The sequence below is a fragment of the Carlito syrichta genome, unplaced genomic scaffold (assembly GCF_000164805.1).
Source record: "Carlito syrichta isolate Samal-C Ts95f unplaced genomic scaffold, Tarsius_syrichta-2.0.1 Scaffold315142, whole genome shotgun sequence".
In the NCBI taxonomy this organism is placed as follows: domain Eukaryota; kingdom Metazoa; phylum Chordata; class Mammalia; order Primates; family Tarsiidae; genus Carlito; species Carlito syrichta.
In genome coordinates, this window is record NW_007259238.1 from 89715 (window position 1) to 106135 (window position 16421).

The window sequence follows — 16421 nt, forward strand, 5'->3', positions numbered from 1 at the left end:
TTGTTTTTTTTAGTTGGAGTCTCACTCTGTCACCCAGGCTGGAGGGCAGTGGCACGCTCCAGGTCACTGCAGCCTCGACCTGCTGGGCTCAAGTGATCCTTCTGTCTCAGCCTTCCAAGTAGCTGGAACTACAGGCACATGCCACCTTACTCGGCTAATTTTTTTATTTATTGTAGAGATGAGGTCTCGCCAAGTTTCCTGGGTTGGTCTCGAACCCGTGGGCTCAGACAATCCTCTCACTTTGGCCTCCCAAAGTGCTGGGATTATAGGCATGAGCCACCACGCCTGGCCAAGAATAAATATATAATTTTTATAAATAAATTCTATTTTGGGGTCCACCTCCATATAAGAATTGGCCATAGCCTCACCCACAGAGCTAAACTTCTGAATTTTTGCCACCCAGTAGGTGAAAAAATTATATTTTATATAATTTTAATTTGCATTTCTTTCTTATATAATGAAATGAGCACCTTTTCTTGTTTAGGAAAATTTTTTATCTTTTTTGCTCAGGTCTTTGACTAATTTTCTGTTGGACTTTTTTTTTTTCTTCTCAGTTTCTAAAAGTTCATTACATATTAAAGAGATTAACTTTGTGATATAAATTGGAAATATTTTCCCCATTTTGTCCCATGGTACTATGCTTCTATCCATGCAAAATTTCATTATTTTTGTATAGTTGAATTTATCTATCTTAGTTTTATAGGTTCTGGACTTTAAGTCTCATTATAACTTTACAAATTCATTAACAATTTTATCTGCCCTGTGTTCCATAGAGAAACACTACAATAGATATGAAAAGGGGTTGTAAACTGAAATTTCCCTCATAATTCTAAATTTGTAAAAGTATCCAAAATTATTGTTAAAATGTGTATAAAACTATATAAAAATTTATCTCAATTGAAAATCAAAATACAGTTGACTCTTAAGCTATGTGGGCTTGAACTGAACAGATGCACTCATATACAGATTTTTTTTTTTTGTCTCTGCCACCCTTGAAACAGCAGGACTAATCCTTCTTCCTATTCCTCCTTCTCAGCATGGACACAATAAGTATTAAGACCTTTATGATAATCCACTTCCATTTAATGAACAGTATTCTCTTATTTATGATTTTCTTATTAACATTTTCTTTTTTCTAGGCCAGGCACAGTAGCTCATGGCTATAATCCCAGCACTTTGAGAGATAGAGGCGAGAGAACTACCTGAACCCTGGAGTTTGAAACCAGCCTGGGAAACTCAGTTAGACTTCATCTCTATAATAAATCAAAAACTCAGCCAGACACTATGGCATGCACCTGTGGTTCTAGCTACTTGGAAGGCTGGAGTGGAAGGACCACCTGAACCCAGCATGTCAAGACTGCAGTGGCCATGAGCGTGCCACTACACTCCAGCCTGAGAGACTCCAAATCAAAAAACAAAAAGCAATCATTTTCTTTCTTCTAGCCTCTTTTATTGTGAAAATACAGTATATAATACATATAACATGCAAAATATGTGTTGATCAACTGTTTACGTTATTGGTAAGGTTTCAGTCAAAAGTAGATTATTAGTAGTTAAGTTCTGGGGGAATCAAAAGTTATATATGGGTTTTCAACTTCACAAGAGGTCAGTGTCCCTAACTGTCAAGTTGTTCAAGGTCAACTGCAAAAAAATTAAAGCAAACTTGATATATCATTTCATACTTACTAATGAGAAGACAAAATTTAAATTAAGGCATCCAACACTGGCAAGATAATGTTTAAATTGGTACCTTCACACTGTTAGTGTTACTACACAAGAACCGTATAAAGGATTATATCCTTCAAACTAATCTCATTACTGGCAACAGCCTTCAAATTGAAAAAAATGCATATGCATTAAGATATACACTAAGATGTTAACAGTGTATATCAAAAACTTACACACAACCTAACTGTCAAATAATTAGAAAACACCTAATGAAGTTACAGCACAACCACTGAATGAAATAATATGCAGCCATTAAAATCCATAGCTCTAACTTATACCCAAGATGACGTAACAGGGACCAGATTTATTCTGCCAGCTAAAATAATCAGAAAAGAAGACATAATATATGAAACAACAGTTTTCAAGATAAGGACACCAGGCAACAAAGAACAATGATCCCTTAAAATTGCCCAGACTACTGTCTAGAGAAAGTTAACAGACCATAATGAGGCAGTGGCAGGGGGAGCATCAAAGCAAAGTCTAGTCAGTGGTCTCTCCGAGTTACAGAAATGGAGCTGGTATTCTGGAGAGGCTAAAGCAGCTAGACTTCCCTAGACAAAGTACCAGAGGGAAGAGAGCTACACAGAGAGAACTTGAAATAGTATTAGACGGCTCCCTCAAATATTCAATTAAGTACTGATCAGTGTATGCATGTAAGGAGACTAACTGAAGCTGGAAAAAGAACCACATGAAAGGATTAATGGAAATAATCCTCACAGGTCACAGGACTAAGAGAAGTATATATTCCTATAAGTCAGTGGAAAACCTCATAATTAATGCGGCATTGAGTAGAACAAACAGAAGGGTTTTTGCCTCAGTAACGGAGCAAAGTCAGCCCTAGACTATTAATAAATGCTATTCAAGTATCGCCTTAAAAGCTTAAAAGTAAGACCCAGAAGGGTCTAAACATAAGCATATTAGAACAAAGCTCATCAACAGAAATCCAAAAATATCAATGCTCAACAAGGTAAAATGTACAATTTCTGACCCCTACTAAAAAATTATAAAGAAGCAGAAAAATATGAGTAATAAATAAAATTAACAATCAGTAAGATGTGAAAGAACTCCAAAAAGTCAAATATACATAAAATCAGAGTCTCTGAGGGAAAGAAGAAATAAAGACAGGAAAAATATTTGAAAAACTAATAATCAAAAATGTTCCAAATTTGAAAGAAAGCATAGATCCAGAAAGCTCAACAAATCCCAACCAAGCACACCAAGGCACACTATTATAATTACTAAAAACCAGAGATAAAGAGAAAAATCTTACAAGCAATCAGAGACACATTATATACAAAAGACTTTAAATACAAAGAAAAGAATGACTGCAGATTTTTCAGGGGGAAAAAAAAAAAAGCCAAAAGACAATGTAGGCATATCCTTAGATGTAAAAATGAAGTAAAAAACTGTCATTTTAGAATTATTAACCCAGTTAAATTATCATTCAAGAAGGAAGCTAAATTAAGGACCTTTTCAGACACACAAAAGCTGAAAATATTTGTCGCTGGCATACTAGCATTATAAGAAACATAAAAATAAAGACCACACAAATTAAATGATACCACATAGAAATCTAAATTCACACACAAAAAATGAAGAGCACCAGAAATGGTAACTGCATGAGTAAATATAAAGACGTTTCCTATTATTAAATCTTTTAAAAGTATAATCAACTGTTTAAAGCAAAAATTAACAATGAACTGTTTGTAACATTAAAAATAAAATACATAACAATGGCACAAGTCAGGAAGACAAATTTATATAATATTTATTAATATCTATAATACATATTTAATAAATTTAAACATAAACACTAATAACCAAATTTAATATAAATTATCAAAACAAGCAGAAATTGGCAGACTGAATAAAAAAGCATGACTCAACTATATGCTGCCTACAACATAAACAAATTAAATGGATGGAAAAAATTTCCCATGCTGACTAAGTAAAAGGAGTCTGATGTGATTATATTAATATCTAATTGCAGGCCAGGTGCGGTGGCTCACACCTATAATCACAGCACTTTGGAAGGCCAAGGTGAGAGGACTGTCTGAGCCCATGGGTTCAAGACCAGTGAAGGCAACTTGGCGAGACCTCATCTCTACAATGATTCAAAAAATTACCCGGGAGTGGTGGCACATGCCTGTAGTTCCAGCTACTTAGAAAGCTGAGGTGGAAGGATCACCTGAACCCACCAGGTCAAGGTTGCGGTGGCTGTGAGCTTGCCACTGCCCTCCAGTCTAGGCGACAGATTGAGACTCCAACTCAAAAAAAAAAAAAAAAAAATCTAATTGCAGAGCAGAGAATACTACTAGGAATAGAGTTATTTCATAAGAATAAATGAGTCAATTTATGAAGAAGATAGAACAATTCTAAGTGGTTATTTACCTAATAACATTGTATCACAATATATAAAGCAAAAATAGAACTGTGAGGAGAAAAAAACAAATTAGCACTTATAGCCAAATAATTCAATATGCCTCTCTCAATGACGAAACAAGTAGATAGAAAATCAATAAGGATATGGAAGATTTAAATGTCTATTAATTAACATGAACCAATTACTTATAGAACACTCCATCCAACAATAGAATACACATTCTTTTTAAGTATTCACAGAAATTTTGCTAAGATAAAGCACAATCTGGACCACAAGACAAGTTTCAAAAAGTATTTAAGGATTCAAGTCATATAAAGTATGTTCTCTGGCTACAGTGTAATAAAATTTAAATTAATAACAAAATATCTAGAAAATCTCCAGATATTTCAAAACAAATAACACATTTCTAAATAACTAATAAGTCAAAGAAAAATAAGAACACATTAGAAGATATTTTGAACAGACTAAACATGAAGGTATAATACATCACAATTTGTAGAATGAATTAGAAGAAAATTGATAGCAATTCACTTCTTATATTAGAAAAGGAAAAAAGGTCTCAAATCAATGACCTCCTCTTTCACCTTAAGAACTAGAAAAAGAACAAATGAAACCCAAAGTAAGCAGAATGGGAAAAAATATATACAAAGCACATATTTAATAAAGGGCTTGTATCAATAATATATAAAGAACTTCCAAAACTCAGTAAACAAAAAAAAAAATTAAAAACTGAAAAAAAAGATTTAAACAGACACATCACTGGTGAAGATCTGTGGATGGCAAATAAGCACATGAAAAGATGTTCAACATCATTAGTAATTAGAGAAATGCAAATTAAAACCACAATGAAATACAGCTAGATACCTACTACAATGGCTAGAATTAGAAAGCCTAACCATATGTTAGAGCGGATATAGAGAAGTTTGAACTGTGATATACAGCTAGTGAGAATGTAAAATGGTATCAACACTTTGGGAAAAGTTTGGAGCAGTTTCTATAAAAGCTAAATGTACAACTAACACATGAGCTAGTCACTCCACTTTTCTAAGAGAAAAGAGAGCATATATCACTAGGAAGACACTGGTAAAGTGCGAGTTCATGGTCTAACAGGGAATTTAAAAAGACAAGCAATTATTATGGTATAAGATAGTGCTAACAGTACTAGGAAAGCAATAGAAGGGGCTGATTAATTCAGACTTAGGCAGCCAGGATAAACTTCCTTTAGAAAACAAAGTATAAACTGAAGCCTAAGTAGCAATTAGCCGAGTTCCAACAATGTGAACATAATATGATATGAAAGCCCAGAGATAAAAGAGTGTACTCTACTAGAATGAATCAAAGAAACTACAATATGTCTTAAGTGCAGTGATGCCAGAAAGGTAAGCTAGGGGCAAATCATGCTGGGCATTTACCATGTTAAGGATCTGTGGATTTCATTCTAATAGCAATGCAGAAGCACTGGACTTTAAGCAGGACACTGACCTAATCAAAACTTAAATCTTAAAGGAAAGCACTAAACTCTAATGGAGAGTGAAACATGGACTATAGGGAAGCAGGGAAGCAAGATGGGAAGCAGGGAGCCTAGATAAGAGACTATGGTGTAAGTACAGGCAAGAAATTCAAAGTAAAAAATGGGGGTGAGAAAAATAGAAATATTCACAAAGAATTCAAGAAGCTGGATCAAAATAATTAAATGTGTAACTGATGTGCAAAGAGAAGGAGAGATACAAAGATGCCCAGTTTATTATTTGGGCCACTGGGAGATCATACTAATTTTCTTCTAGATTACTTGCCATTGTATGTGGGTCCACTGTCCATACTTCCTCCGTATCCTTTAGTTTCACAATTTGGGGGAGCCCAGCCATTTTCACAGTGACAATTCTTATTGCTATTACACACCTTCAAAACAATCAAAATACCACTTTTATTAATTGTGAATGTTGCTCTGTATCATCAACTCAAGAATGGAAACCAAGAGAAAAAACTAAAGTCATACAAACTCATAGATATTCTTCTGAAGAATGAAAAATTTATCAGGAATCTAAATCCCTCAACATTTAAAAGTCTGTGGATTCTCATCTAATCCTCACCAGAAATTCTCATTATTCAGCACTAATTTCATGAAGAAACCAAAAGAGAATATTACCTACCCCATGTCCATGACATTTTTTCTGAACATCACAGTCATAATTGAGAACAGAAGCATCTACACATTGGAAGTTTCTACAGATCTGAAAAAAAGTAAAATGAACTAAGTGAAGTAAAGAAAAATTAAGCACGATAATAAAGAAGTTTCCATAGAAAAAGATCTGGGTGCAGATTATTTCACTGAAGAATTCCTTCAAAATTTAAAGGAATGGTTACTTCTCATGTTATATTTTTTTAAACGTATTAAAATCAGTGAAATTAACTAACTGACATAGAACTAATCATCACAAAAGACAAAGATGACATAAAGGCCAAAACCAGATAGAGTTGATCCCAGGACTATAGGGAAGATTCAACAATAGAAGGTGTATTACTATAATACCTCTCATAAATTGTTATGACAGATATTAAAAGGGCAATTGAAAAAATCTGAAGCATTTTAATTTCTAAAATTCTTTCAAAAATAAGAGTAAAAAGGTATTTTTTTACTTTTTGCGGTGGCTCACGCCTATAAAACACTTTGGGAGCTCAAGAGTTTGAGACCAGCCTGGGCAACTTGGTGAGACCTCATCTCTACAATAAATTTTTTTAAAAAGGTATTTTATTGACAAGACAAATCTATCTCCCAAAATCATGACAATAATGAATCAATCAATAAATAAATTTGTTTCACTTAAAAGTACTACTGAAAATAAATCATTATTACTTTGCATAGTACTAGAAATTCTAGTTCATGCAATGAGATATGAAACAGAAATAAGTCCTAAATATTGAAAGAGAGATTAAAAACTATTATCTCAGAAATATCAGGAATCAGCTGAAAATATTTTAGAATTTTTTCAGTTTTCTGGAAAATTTACATCTTTGTGAAAAGTGCTCTTTTGTGATAAGCTAGAAAAAAGACTAAATTTTCTTTAGGATTACTGAGTGTTACTTTAAATTTCTATTAGTTAACCAACTATACAAGACCCAAATGTTGTAATGAAATAAAATACAATTAGAGAATAAACATACTCATACAATAAAATATAAAAATATCTCTTTATTATTCTAAAAAACACATAGGTTTTTAGAATCTGTACTTAGAATCAGAGGATTTCCATATACTGTTTCCTTAAATAATTTTCAATTAATTTTTAAAAATGAAATATACTCATGATTAAAATTTCAAAAACTACAGATTCTACAGTTAAGTTCTTCCTCTCCTATCCTCTAGCTACCAAGTATTCTTGAATAAAGATTTCAAAATACTTTTTTCATACATTCGTAAGTCTTCAGAGGAGATACTTACCAAGAATTTCCCTATTCAGTTAAAAGGAGATTTTCCTTTCAATAACTGATTTACAATGGACACCTAAAGTATTAAATAAGATCACAGAATTAGCTGGGCTCGTTGGCTCAGCCTGTAATCCCACGCCTTGGGAGGCTGAGGTGAGCGGATTGCCTGAGCCCACAGGTTCAAGACCCACCTGGACAACTTGGCGAGACCTCATCTCTACAATAAATCAAAAAATTAGCTGGGCATGGTAGCGCACGCCTGTAGTTCCAGCTACTTGGAAGGCTGAGGTGGAAGGATTGCTGGATCCCAGCAGGTCGAGGCTGCGGTGGCCGGGAGCAGCCACTGCACTCCAGTCTGGGCAACAGAGTGAGACTCCAACTCAAAAATAATAATAATAAGATCACAAAAGTAAGGAGCAGGAAAATTCCAACTAATCCATAGAAAGGGTGTTCCCATGGAAGTGTTTACCTTGTGTCATGGGTAGAATCGCATTGGAAGGAATACACTGATTAGCTGCTCACAGTGGGAGAGTAAGACCCTCTAAACACTATGCCCCCTCCACTGCCACCAACAACCGCCACACATCAAGGGGGGCAAATGAAGTTAACTAACCACAGGACTTCCAGTTTACTGATTTCAGGATGCAAGCTTGAAACCAAAACGGAACTATCTGGGACAATAAAAATGAAGGTGAAGAGTTCTTCTTTTTCACTTTTGCCCCCACCCCATGTTTAGCTTGTCCTCAAAACAAATGCTGAATAAATATATAAAGGATATAGATCTGAAATAGTACCAAATTGTCATCCTGCTCAAAGTGCCCATAGTCCAGCGTTTAATAGAGACCAGAAAGGATGAGATTGAATCTGCCTTATGAAAACTCAGATGTTAGACTCATAGATTAAACCAACAGTTACAAAGTTATGGTTGTACACAATGTGTGGCATAGGGTTTCACAAGTGTGTCCATTTGGTTCAAGGTGTATCAGTACAGGAACACACTCCAAGCATTTCCTATCCTTTCGTTTACAAATATATTGCTGACATACGTAGAAAACTATGCAGTTGAATAACATAAAGAAAAGGTCTTACAAATAAATCTATATATGTTAATAATATAACCTGAAAATTAAAGCCAGTATTTTTCCTACCAAAAATAGTGTGACATGGGCGTTTAGAAGTAATAGTGGTATATCTTACATGGAAACAATCAGTAGATGCTATTTTTATTTATTTATATTTTTTACTTTTAATTTTTTGAGCTGGAGTCTCACTCCATCGCCCAGGCTACAGGACAGTGGCATACTCACAGCCACCCCAGCATCAACCCACTGGGCTCTGGCGATCCTTCCACCTCAGTCTTCCAAGTAGCGAGAACTACAGGTATGCACTACTACACCTGGCTAATTTTTTGATTTACTGTAGAGACGAGGTCTTGCCAAGTTACCCGGGCTGGTCTTGAACCCGTGGGCTCAGGCAATTCACTCACCTCGGCCTCCCAAAGTGCTGGGATTACAGGTTGAGCCACCGAGCCCAACCATAGATGCTATTTTTATTCATGCCATCTCTGGGGAAAACGTATGTTTTTCTTGCTATTAAGAAAACAGGCAGGCTGGGTGCGGTGGCTCACGCCTATAATCCCAGCACTTTGGGAGGCCAAGGTGAGAGGATCGCCTGAGCCTACGGGTTCGAGACCAGCCTGGGCAACTTAGAGAAAATTCATCTCTACAATAAATCAAAAACATTAGCTGGGCATAGTGGTGCATGCCTGTAGTTCCTGCTACTTGGAAGGCCAAGGTGGAAGGATCACCTAAGCCCAGCAGGTGGAGGCTGCAGTGGCTGTGGGTGTGCCACTGCACTCCAGCCTGGGTGACAGAGTAAGATTTCAACTTAAAAAAAAAAACAAAAAAACAAGTAGAACAGAAATAAAAAGCTATATAACTGACAAACCATGTGTGTTTACACAGACAAACACACAGCTTGTATAATACTGCAAGAGAGGAAGATAAAGTAGAAGATATTAAGAAAATCTTTAAAAACAGCATTAAATAAGATCATGGAAACAGGATAAAATGCTAATAAATTAGACTGTGCCAATAAAAGCCAAAATTATGTCATATTTTTAAATGTTTACAACAAATGACAAATTGTAGATATTTACAAACGATATAACTGAGTTAATATTCTTTATATATGAGAAGGCCTAAAAACAAAAAAATGACAACCTAACAAACACACAAAGATATAAATATGAACTTCTTAGAAAAATACATGGACCTAATAAATATATGCGTCCAAGCAGACAAATATAAACTGAAACAATAATAAGGTATTTTTTTCATTTCAAGATCCAAGAGTTAGAAAAACTTATGTTGGCAAGAATGTAGGATGAAATAATATATCTTCGTATACAATTATAGGAATGTAAATTGTTACCACCTTATTGAAAGGTAAATTGACAGTTTCTATTAAAATTTTAAATGTATATGTATCCCTTTATTTTAAAATTTTACTTCTAGGAATCTATCCTATGGAAATATTCACAAAAGTAGATGACATTAAATATAGAAGAGTGTTCAGCACTAGTGAAATAAACTGTAAATAATAAAAATGTCCATAATGTAGTTAAATTGGTATATCTAAAATAGAATGAAATAGATTTCCAAATAATGACCTGAAGAATCTCTGCCTTGTGCTGTTGAGTAAACAAATTTCAGAATATTAGTTAAAGTCTAATCCATTTTTGCTTTTCTAAAGTGTGTAGGGGCTGATGGGGAGTATATGCATTTGTAAATGCCCAGAGAGAAGACTATACAGATATACAACATAGTATTTTTTTATTGTTTTTCAGTTTTGGGGGGGTTTTTTTGAGTCAGAGTCTCACTCTGTCGCCCAGGCAGGAGTGCAGTGGTACCCTCACAGTCACCGCAGCCTCGATCCACTGGGCTCAGATGACCCTTCCTCCTCAGGCTTCTGAGTAGCTGGAACTACAGGCGCATGCTACCATGCCCAGTTAATTTTTTGATTTATTGTAGAGATGAGGTCTCACCATGTGGCCCAGGCTGGTCTCAAACCCCTGGCTGGGCTCAGGAACGTCTCTCACCTCCGTCTCCCAAAGTACTGGGATTACAGGTGTGAGCCACCACACCTATCCAACACAGTGTTAATAGTAGTTACCACTAGGAAGTTTGAAAAGAAGAGGAATATGTGTGGTGCCAGCAGGGGATCTTACTTTTTTTTAAAACACAATATTATTTAATTTTTTAGTAATAAAAATGTGATATTTTCTTATTTTTTTTGAAAAAGTTTTCCAAAGGAAAGAAAACTTAGATAGCAGTACAAAATAAAATCTACCTACAGGTTATTCACAAGGCAGATACTTAAAATGACATTGCGAAGAGTTGGTCAAAAAACTATTAGGCAAAGTTAACATAAAGAAAGTATGGTAGTATCAATTCAAATAAAATTGATATCAAGCATTCTGAGAAACTATATCACCACCATCGTGAATTTGTCCCACTTCACATTTACTCAGATTACAGATGTCAAAGTCTCTGAATATCAATGATGTGCTATTATCAATCGAGTTGAGGGAACACTTCCAATATGTCTTTTAAAGAATCGAGTGCCAGTTGCTCTTTGTTTTTTCATTTAGTTTTTAAAATCAAAATAATACACACACATAGTTAAAAATCAAATTGTGCTGAAAGGCTTATGACAAAAACAACTTCCTGATCCACTCTCACCTAATCGGCCCAGCCTAGAGGCAACAGCAGTTTCTTCCAATGATTACCTCTCTATTTTAAATTAGTATGCTATTTCTTGATTTGTCTATTGTAGGCATAATCAACTAATATCTTTTATGATCAATAAAAATTCAGCTTTCTTATGCCATTCCCAGTGCCCCTCTTCCACCTTCTCAAAGTAAATACTGCTTGATATTTACATCATTAATATTGGGGTATTACTGTGTCACTCCACAACACTTTACTATTCACTGAGCAAGTTGAGAACCTGGTGAGAGAACACAGAGGCTAGCATCTGGAGATCAGAGTCACCCTTATTACCAATAAAGAATTTAACATGACTTAAATACATGGCAAAAATGGGCTTCCTAATACCCATCAAACATCACAGACTGTTCTGTGCACCCAGAGGCCTCCCTCTACAGAGGCAGAATTTGACCTGCTGTTTACTGCATGGCTGAGAGCCGACCAGGATGCACTCTCTCCGCAGGCACACAGGCAAAGAGAGGACAGCCGTGGCAGAGATCCTCACACCCAGTCTTTCCCAAGCTCATCAATTGGATTAGTCCCTCTGTCCTCACTGGAGAGAAGTGAAGGAGGATTGGACTGAGGACAGGAGTGTTTGTTTTGTCAATAATTAAGACACAAACACAACTTGCTGATTTCAAAGCTAAGTACTATGAGTATATTTCCTTTGTCATATAGTTTTAATTTTTACTACAATTTGCCTTTCTTCTTACACAACTTGTCTTTGTCATAGCCTCAAAATTTTTGCCTGTTGTATTAGGCAAAGTTGTATTTCCTCTTTAAAAGTCACTCATCAGGCATGGTGGTTCATGTCTATAATCTCAGCACTTTGGGATGCTGAGGTGGAAAGATTGCTCGAGCCCAGAAGTTCTATATCGGTCTGGAAAACACAGCAAAACCTCACCTATACAAAAAAATCAAAAAATTAGCTGGACGTGATGGCATACACCTATAGCCCTAGCTATTCAGAAGGCTGAGGCAGGAAGACTGCCTGAGCCCAGGAGTTGAAGGTTTTGGTGAGCCATAATCAAATCACTGCAAATAGCCTAGGCAAGAGTGAGACCCCCAAATCCATCAATCAATCAATCAATCAATAAAAATTCCCTCTTTCTCTAGAATCCTCCATATGGGTTCCTCTTGCTCCAATCTAAAATTATTGTTCTCCTGATGCAGTATGCAACTGCTATCTTGGAATTACTCTTTACTATTCTTCTGTTTCCTGAATTGCAATTCTTTCTCTTTTTAGCCTACTTCCTCATTTGCTGGAGCATTACTTTAGAAGAGTACCTAAGAAAATATGAATAAAAGATAAAAGTTCTTTGTTTTCAATCCAACTTAGAGGGAGGCTAGAAAAGGCATTCCTGTGTGTCCAGGAAGAGGAGGTGATAGGTTGAGCATAGGGTTCATTTCTGTCGCTATAGTGGCATATGATGGAACTGCTGTAGTACCTGCCTTTATTCAGATGATGCTTGACTCCCAGGCATGTAATCTTGCAGCATCAAGCCCCAGTCATCCATGACACCTACTGCAGACCATCCCAGTCTCCAGAGAGGATGCTAGGCCCAGGGAGAGCCTTTATTTGGACCAAATAAGGAGTTGGGGCAGATACCAGTCACTGTGTAAAAAGTATGATGACCTAAGACTACTGCGCTGTGGAAGCTCCTGTTGAGGAGAGCCCCAGACATGTGACAAATGCCTTCTTTGGACCTTGCTGCTTGGCCCAGTTGCTGTCTGAAAGAAGAGTGTGTCATCCCAGACAACAACGTAGAGAAGAACCACCCAGTTGATACCAGTTAACTTGGCAACAAGATAATTGTTGTTATTTAAGTAGCTGCAGTTTGGAACTAGTTATGAAGCAATGGGACATTGAAAAGTAGAGCTACTCACTTTTTCTATTTCTTCTTGTGTCACTTTTGGTAAACTGTGTGTTTTAAGACATTTTCCCATTTCATCTAAATTGTTGGACTTATTATCATAATATTGTTTATTATATCTTTATTATTCTTCTTTTATTATAATATCTGTAGGGTCTGTAGTGATATAATAGCTTCCCTTCCATTTCAGATATTTTGAGTAAACACATACCAAAACACTATGCTGTACACCATAAATATATACAATTTTTGTCAATAAAAAGATACTTTGTAAAAAAAAAAAAAAAAAAAGATAAATATTCTGAGTCTCTGAATGTCTCACTTGAATCTTCTCACTTGCTAATAGCTGTGGACAGAATTCTAGGTTGATAATCTTTCAGAAGCATAGAAATATTGCTCTCCTGTCTTCCAGAGTCAGTTTTGAATCTCATTTCTTTATATGTGACCTATTTTGGTTTATTTGAGTTTTTGTCTCTAAATGCTTTCAGGATTTTTCTTCACCAGTACTCCAAACTTTCACAATTGTCCATTTTCTCTGTGTTCTTTCTCTAAATTCAAGATTTAAACGAGTTAGATTTAAAACTGTTTAGTGTATCCTCTCAGACTTTCATCTTTTCTCTATTTTCTGTTTGTTTCTGTGCAGCTTCCTCAAGAATCGTCCTACTTTATGTAAAATTCATCTATCATTCAGTTACAAGTGATGAAGGGGAACTGTGAGTTGGGAGACAGGTATCTCACAGGAGGATGACCAAAAGTAGTATCAAAAATCATATCTTCTCATCTCCTACCTCAAGAAATAGACAACTAGCCACTGATACTTTGTTAACAGGGTAGGAAAAGCAGGCTCCACAAGTACACAAAATGTAATTCCACTTTCAGTCCCATGCCTCACCCCACTATTAACTATAACCAATACTTCCGGATCACAAGGCTATTCAGGGTTCTGAACTAAGAGACAGACACCTTGTTCACAAGAGTGAACACTATCCTTTCTCTACTAACTAAAGTCCATTCTAGAGGCACCCTATACAGACTGTTTGTGCCCTTCTGAAATTCATATACCGAAGCCCTAATCTCCAGTTTGGTGATATCTGGGGATAGGGTCTTTGGGAAGTAAATAGGGTCAGATAAAGTCATGAAGGCGGGGCCTTGGTTCTGGGGATTAGTATACATATAAGAAAAGACACCCAAGAGTTTGCTTGTTCTCTTTCTTCATCCATGTACAAAGAGACATGTGAGCATATAATGAGATGTCATCTGCCTACAAACCAAGACAAGAGGCCTCCAGAGGAAATCTACCTTGCCAGCACCTTGATTTTGGATTTCCCAGCTGCCAAGGCCACGAGAAATAAATTTCTGTTGTTTAAACCACCCAGTCTATGGTATTTTATCATGTCAGCCTGACCAGACTAAAAAACTTCTACTAAAGCCTAACCTCTGCTATGTGAAACAACAGAAAACAAAGGAAGACTATAATGAGATTTAACTATTTTACTATTTTGCTTGTTTGTTTTGTGGCTTGCTTGGTTTCTGTCTACCCAATATGTTTTCCTATCCTTTTTTTTTTTTTCTTATAAATCTACCTAAGTTCTCTCCCCTCACAGTCATGGGTTAGGTAGAAGGTTAAGCATGTGAAACAGTTTGTAGCTCAGGTCCTCACAGTCATACAGCTTTAACCCTATACACATTACAATTGACCCTTCAAGCTGTGTCTTGCAGTCCTTTTCTAGGACATCTTGATTTCTCACCAGAAGAGTAACAACCCTAACTACCTAAGGGGTACTGGGAAAATGTGAAGCTGTTTTTTTCCCTTGCTATAATGGTAAAGATCTGTGGGCAGTAGAAGGAAACAGAGTCAACAAAGGAGAAGCAGTTCAAAGAAATGGGAAAAGACATAATCTAAATGGGAAAAGACATAATCCAAGGTCAAGAATTCCAAAGCTCTTGTTTTGATCCTGTAGCTTGAATTAATAAATTTTCTTTTATGTTTTATTCCAGTCTTAGAGGGGTTTTTGTAAGATTTAAGAGTACTGACTATAAATACAGAGTAAAATTTTTTTAAATCATAAGAATACAGTTTCAGAAGTATAAAAGTATATTTGCCAGCATGTAGGACCCCAAAATATATTTAAAGAAAAATTATCATTATCTAATGATTATTTCAATAGCTGCCAAAAACTACTTATAAAACCTTAAGCCCACTTTTGTATTTTTTATCCTTATCAATTTGGAATAAAAATATATTCCACTCAAATAATAAATACTGGCCCTCTGTCTCTGTGGTTTTACACCATAGATTCAATCAACCACAGATAAAAAATATTCAGTAAATGAATAAATTAAAGATAGCAGTATAACAATCAAAAATAATACAAGTTAAAAAACACTATAGGAACTGTCTACATAGTATTTACATTGTATTGGGTATTATAAGTAATCTAGAGATTATTTAAAGTATTTGGGAGGATATGCATATATTATATGCAAATACTATGCCATTTTTTAAAAGGGACATGAGCATTCATAAATTTTGGTACCCATGGGGGAACCTAGACCCGATCCCAAGTGGATACCGAAGGACAACTGTATAACATTGGAATATGTGCATTCCCAGCCAAGTGAGAGGCAAGACAAAGATGTACACTATCATATTTATTATATAAAGTTATTTTGAAAGTTCTATCATTGCAATTATGCAAGAAAAATAAATCCAAATTACAAATATCAGGAAATCATTTTTTATCATTTACAGATGATGACTGTTTACCTAGAAAATTCTAGCATAATCAACAACAGAAATATGTAATAGTAAGTATATGGTCAGTAGTAAAATGAATATACACAAATGAATTTTCTTCCACATACCTATAATAACCAATCAAAATATAAGCAAAATAGTTTTTCTTATCAGTAAAAGCCAATTAGAAAATATAATCTAAATATTATGAAAATAATGGAAGGGAAGTCTATTAATTTTATAAATAAAAATCTAAAATGCTTAGGAATATAGTTAATCAAAAAATTAGAAGATCATATTAACTAAATCTTTTTTTTTTTTTTGAGTTGGAGTCTCACTCTATCACCCAGACTGGAGTGCAGTGACACACTCACGGCCACCCCAGCGTCGACCTGCTGGGCTCCAGCGATCCTTCAGCCTGAGCCTTCCAAGTAGCCAGAACTACAGGCATGCGCTACCATGCCCAGCTAATTTTTTATTTATAGTAGAGACGAGGGTTTGCC

General features: G+C 35.5%; 1 protein-coding gene across 3 annotated transcripts in view; it reads right to left on the reverse strand.

The window, feature by feature from the left end:
- Positions 1-16421, reverse strand: part of ADAM9 (ADAM metallopeptidase domain 9) — a 103459-nt gene that overhangs the window by 19225 nt on the left and 67813 nt on the right. For 2 of the 3 annotated variants that reach the window (XR_002481232.1, XM_008072349.1), the window contains exons 17-18: positions 6262-6342; positions 5905-6010 (exon numbers count right to left, since the gene is read on the reverse strand). Coding sequence is in view for 1 of the 3 variants with exons in the window: in XM_008072349.1 (XP_008070540.1) it covers positions 5905-6010; positions 6262-6342 (187 nt within the window). In the remaining 2 variants the exon portion in view is untranslated. The remainder of the gene's footprint in view (positions 1-5904; positions 6011-6261; positions 6343-16421) is intronic. The other variant, XR_002481233.1, reaches the window with a different exon arrangement.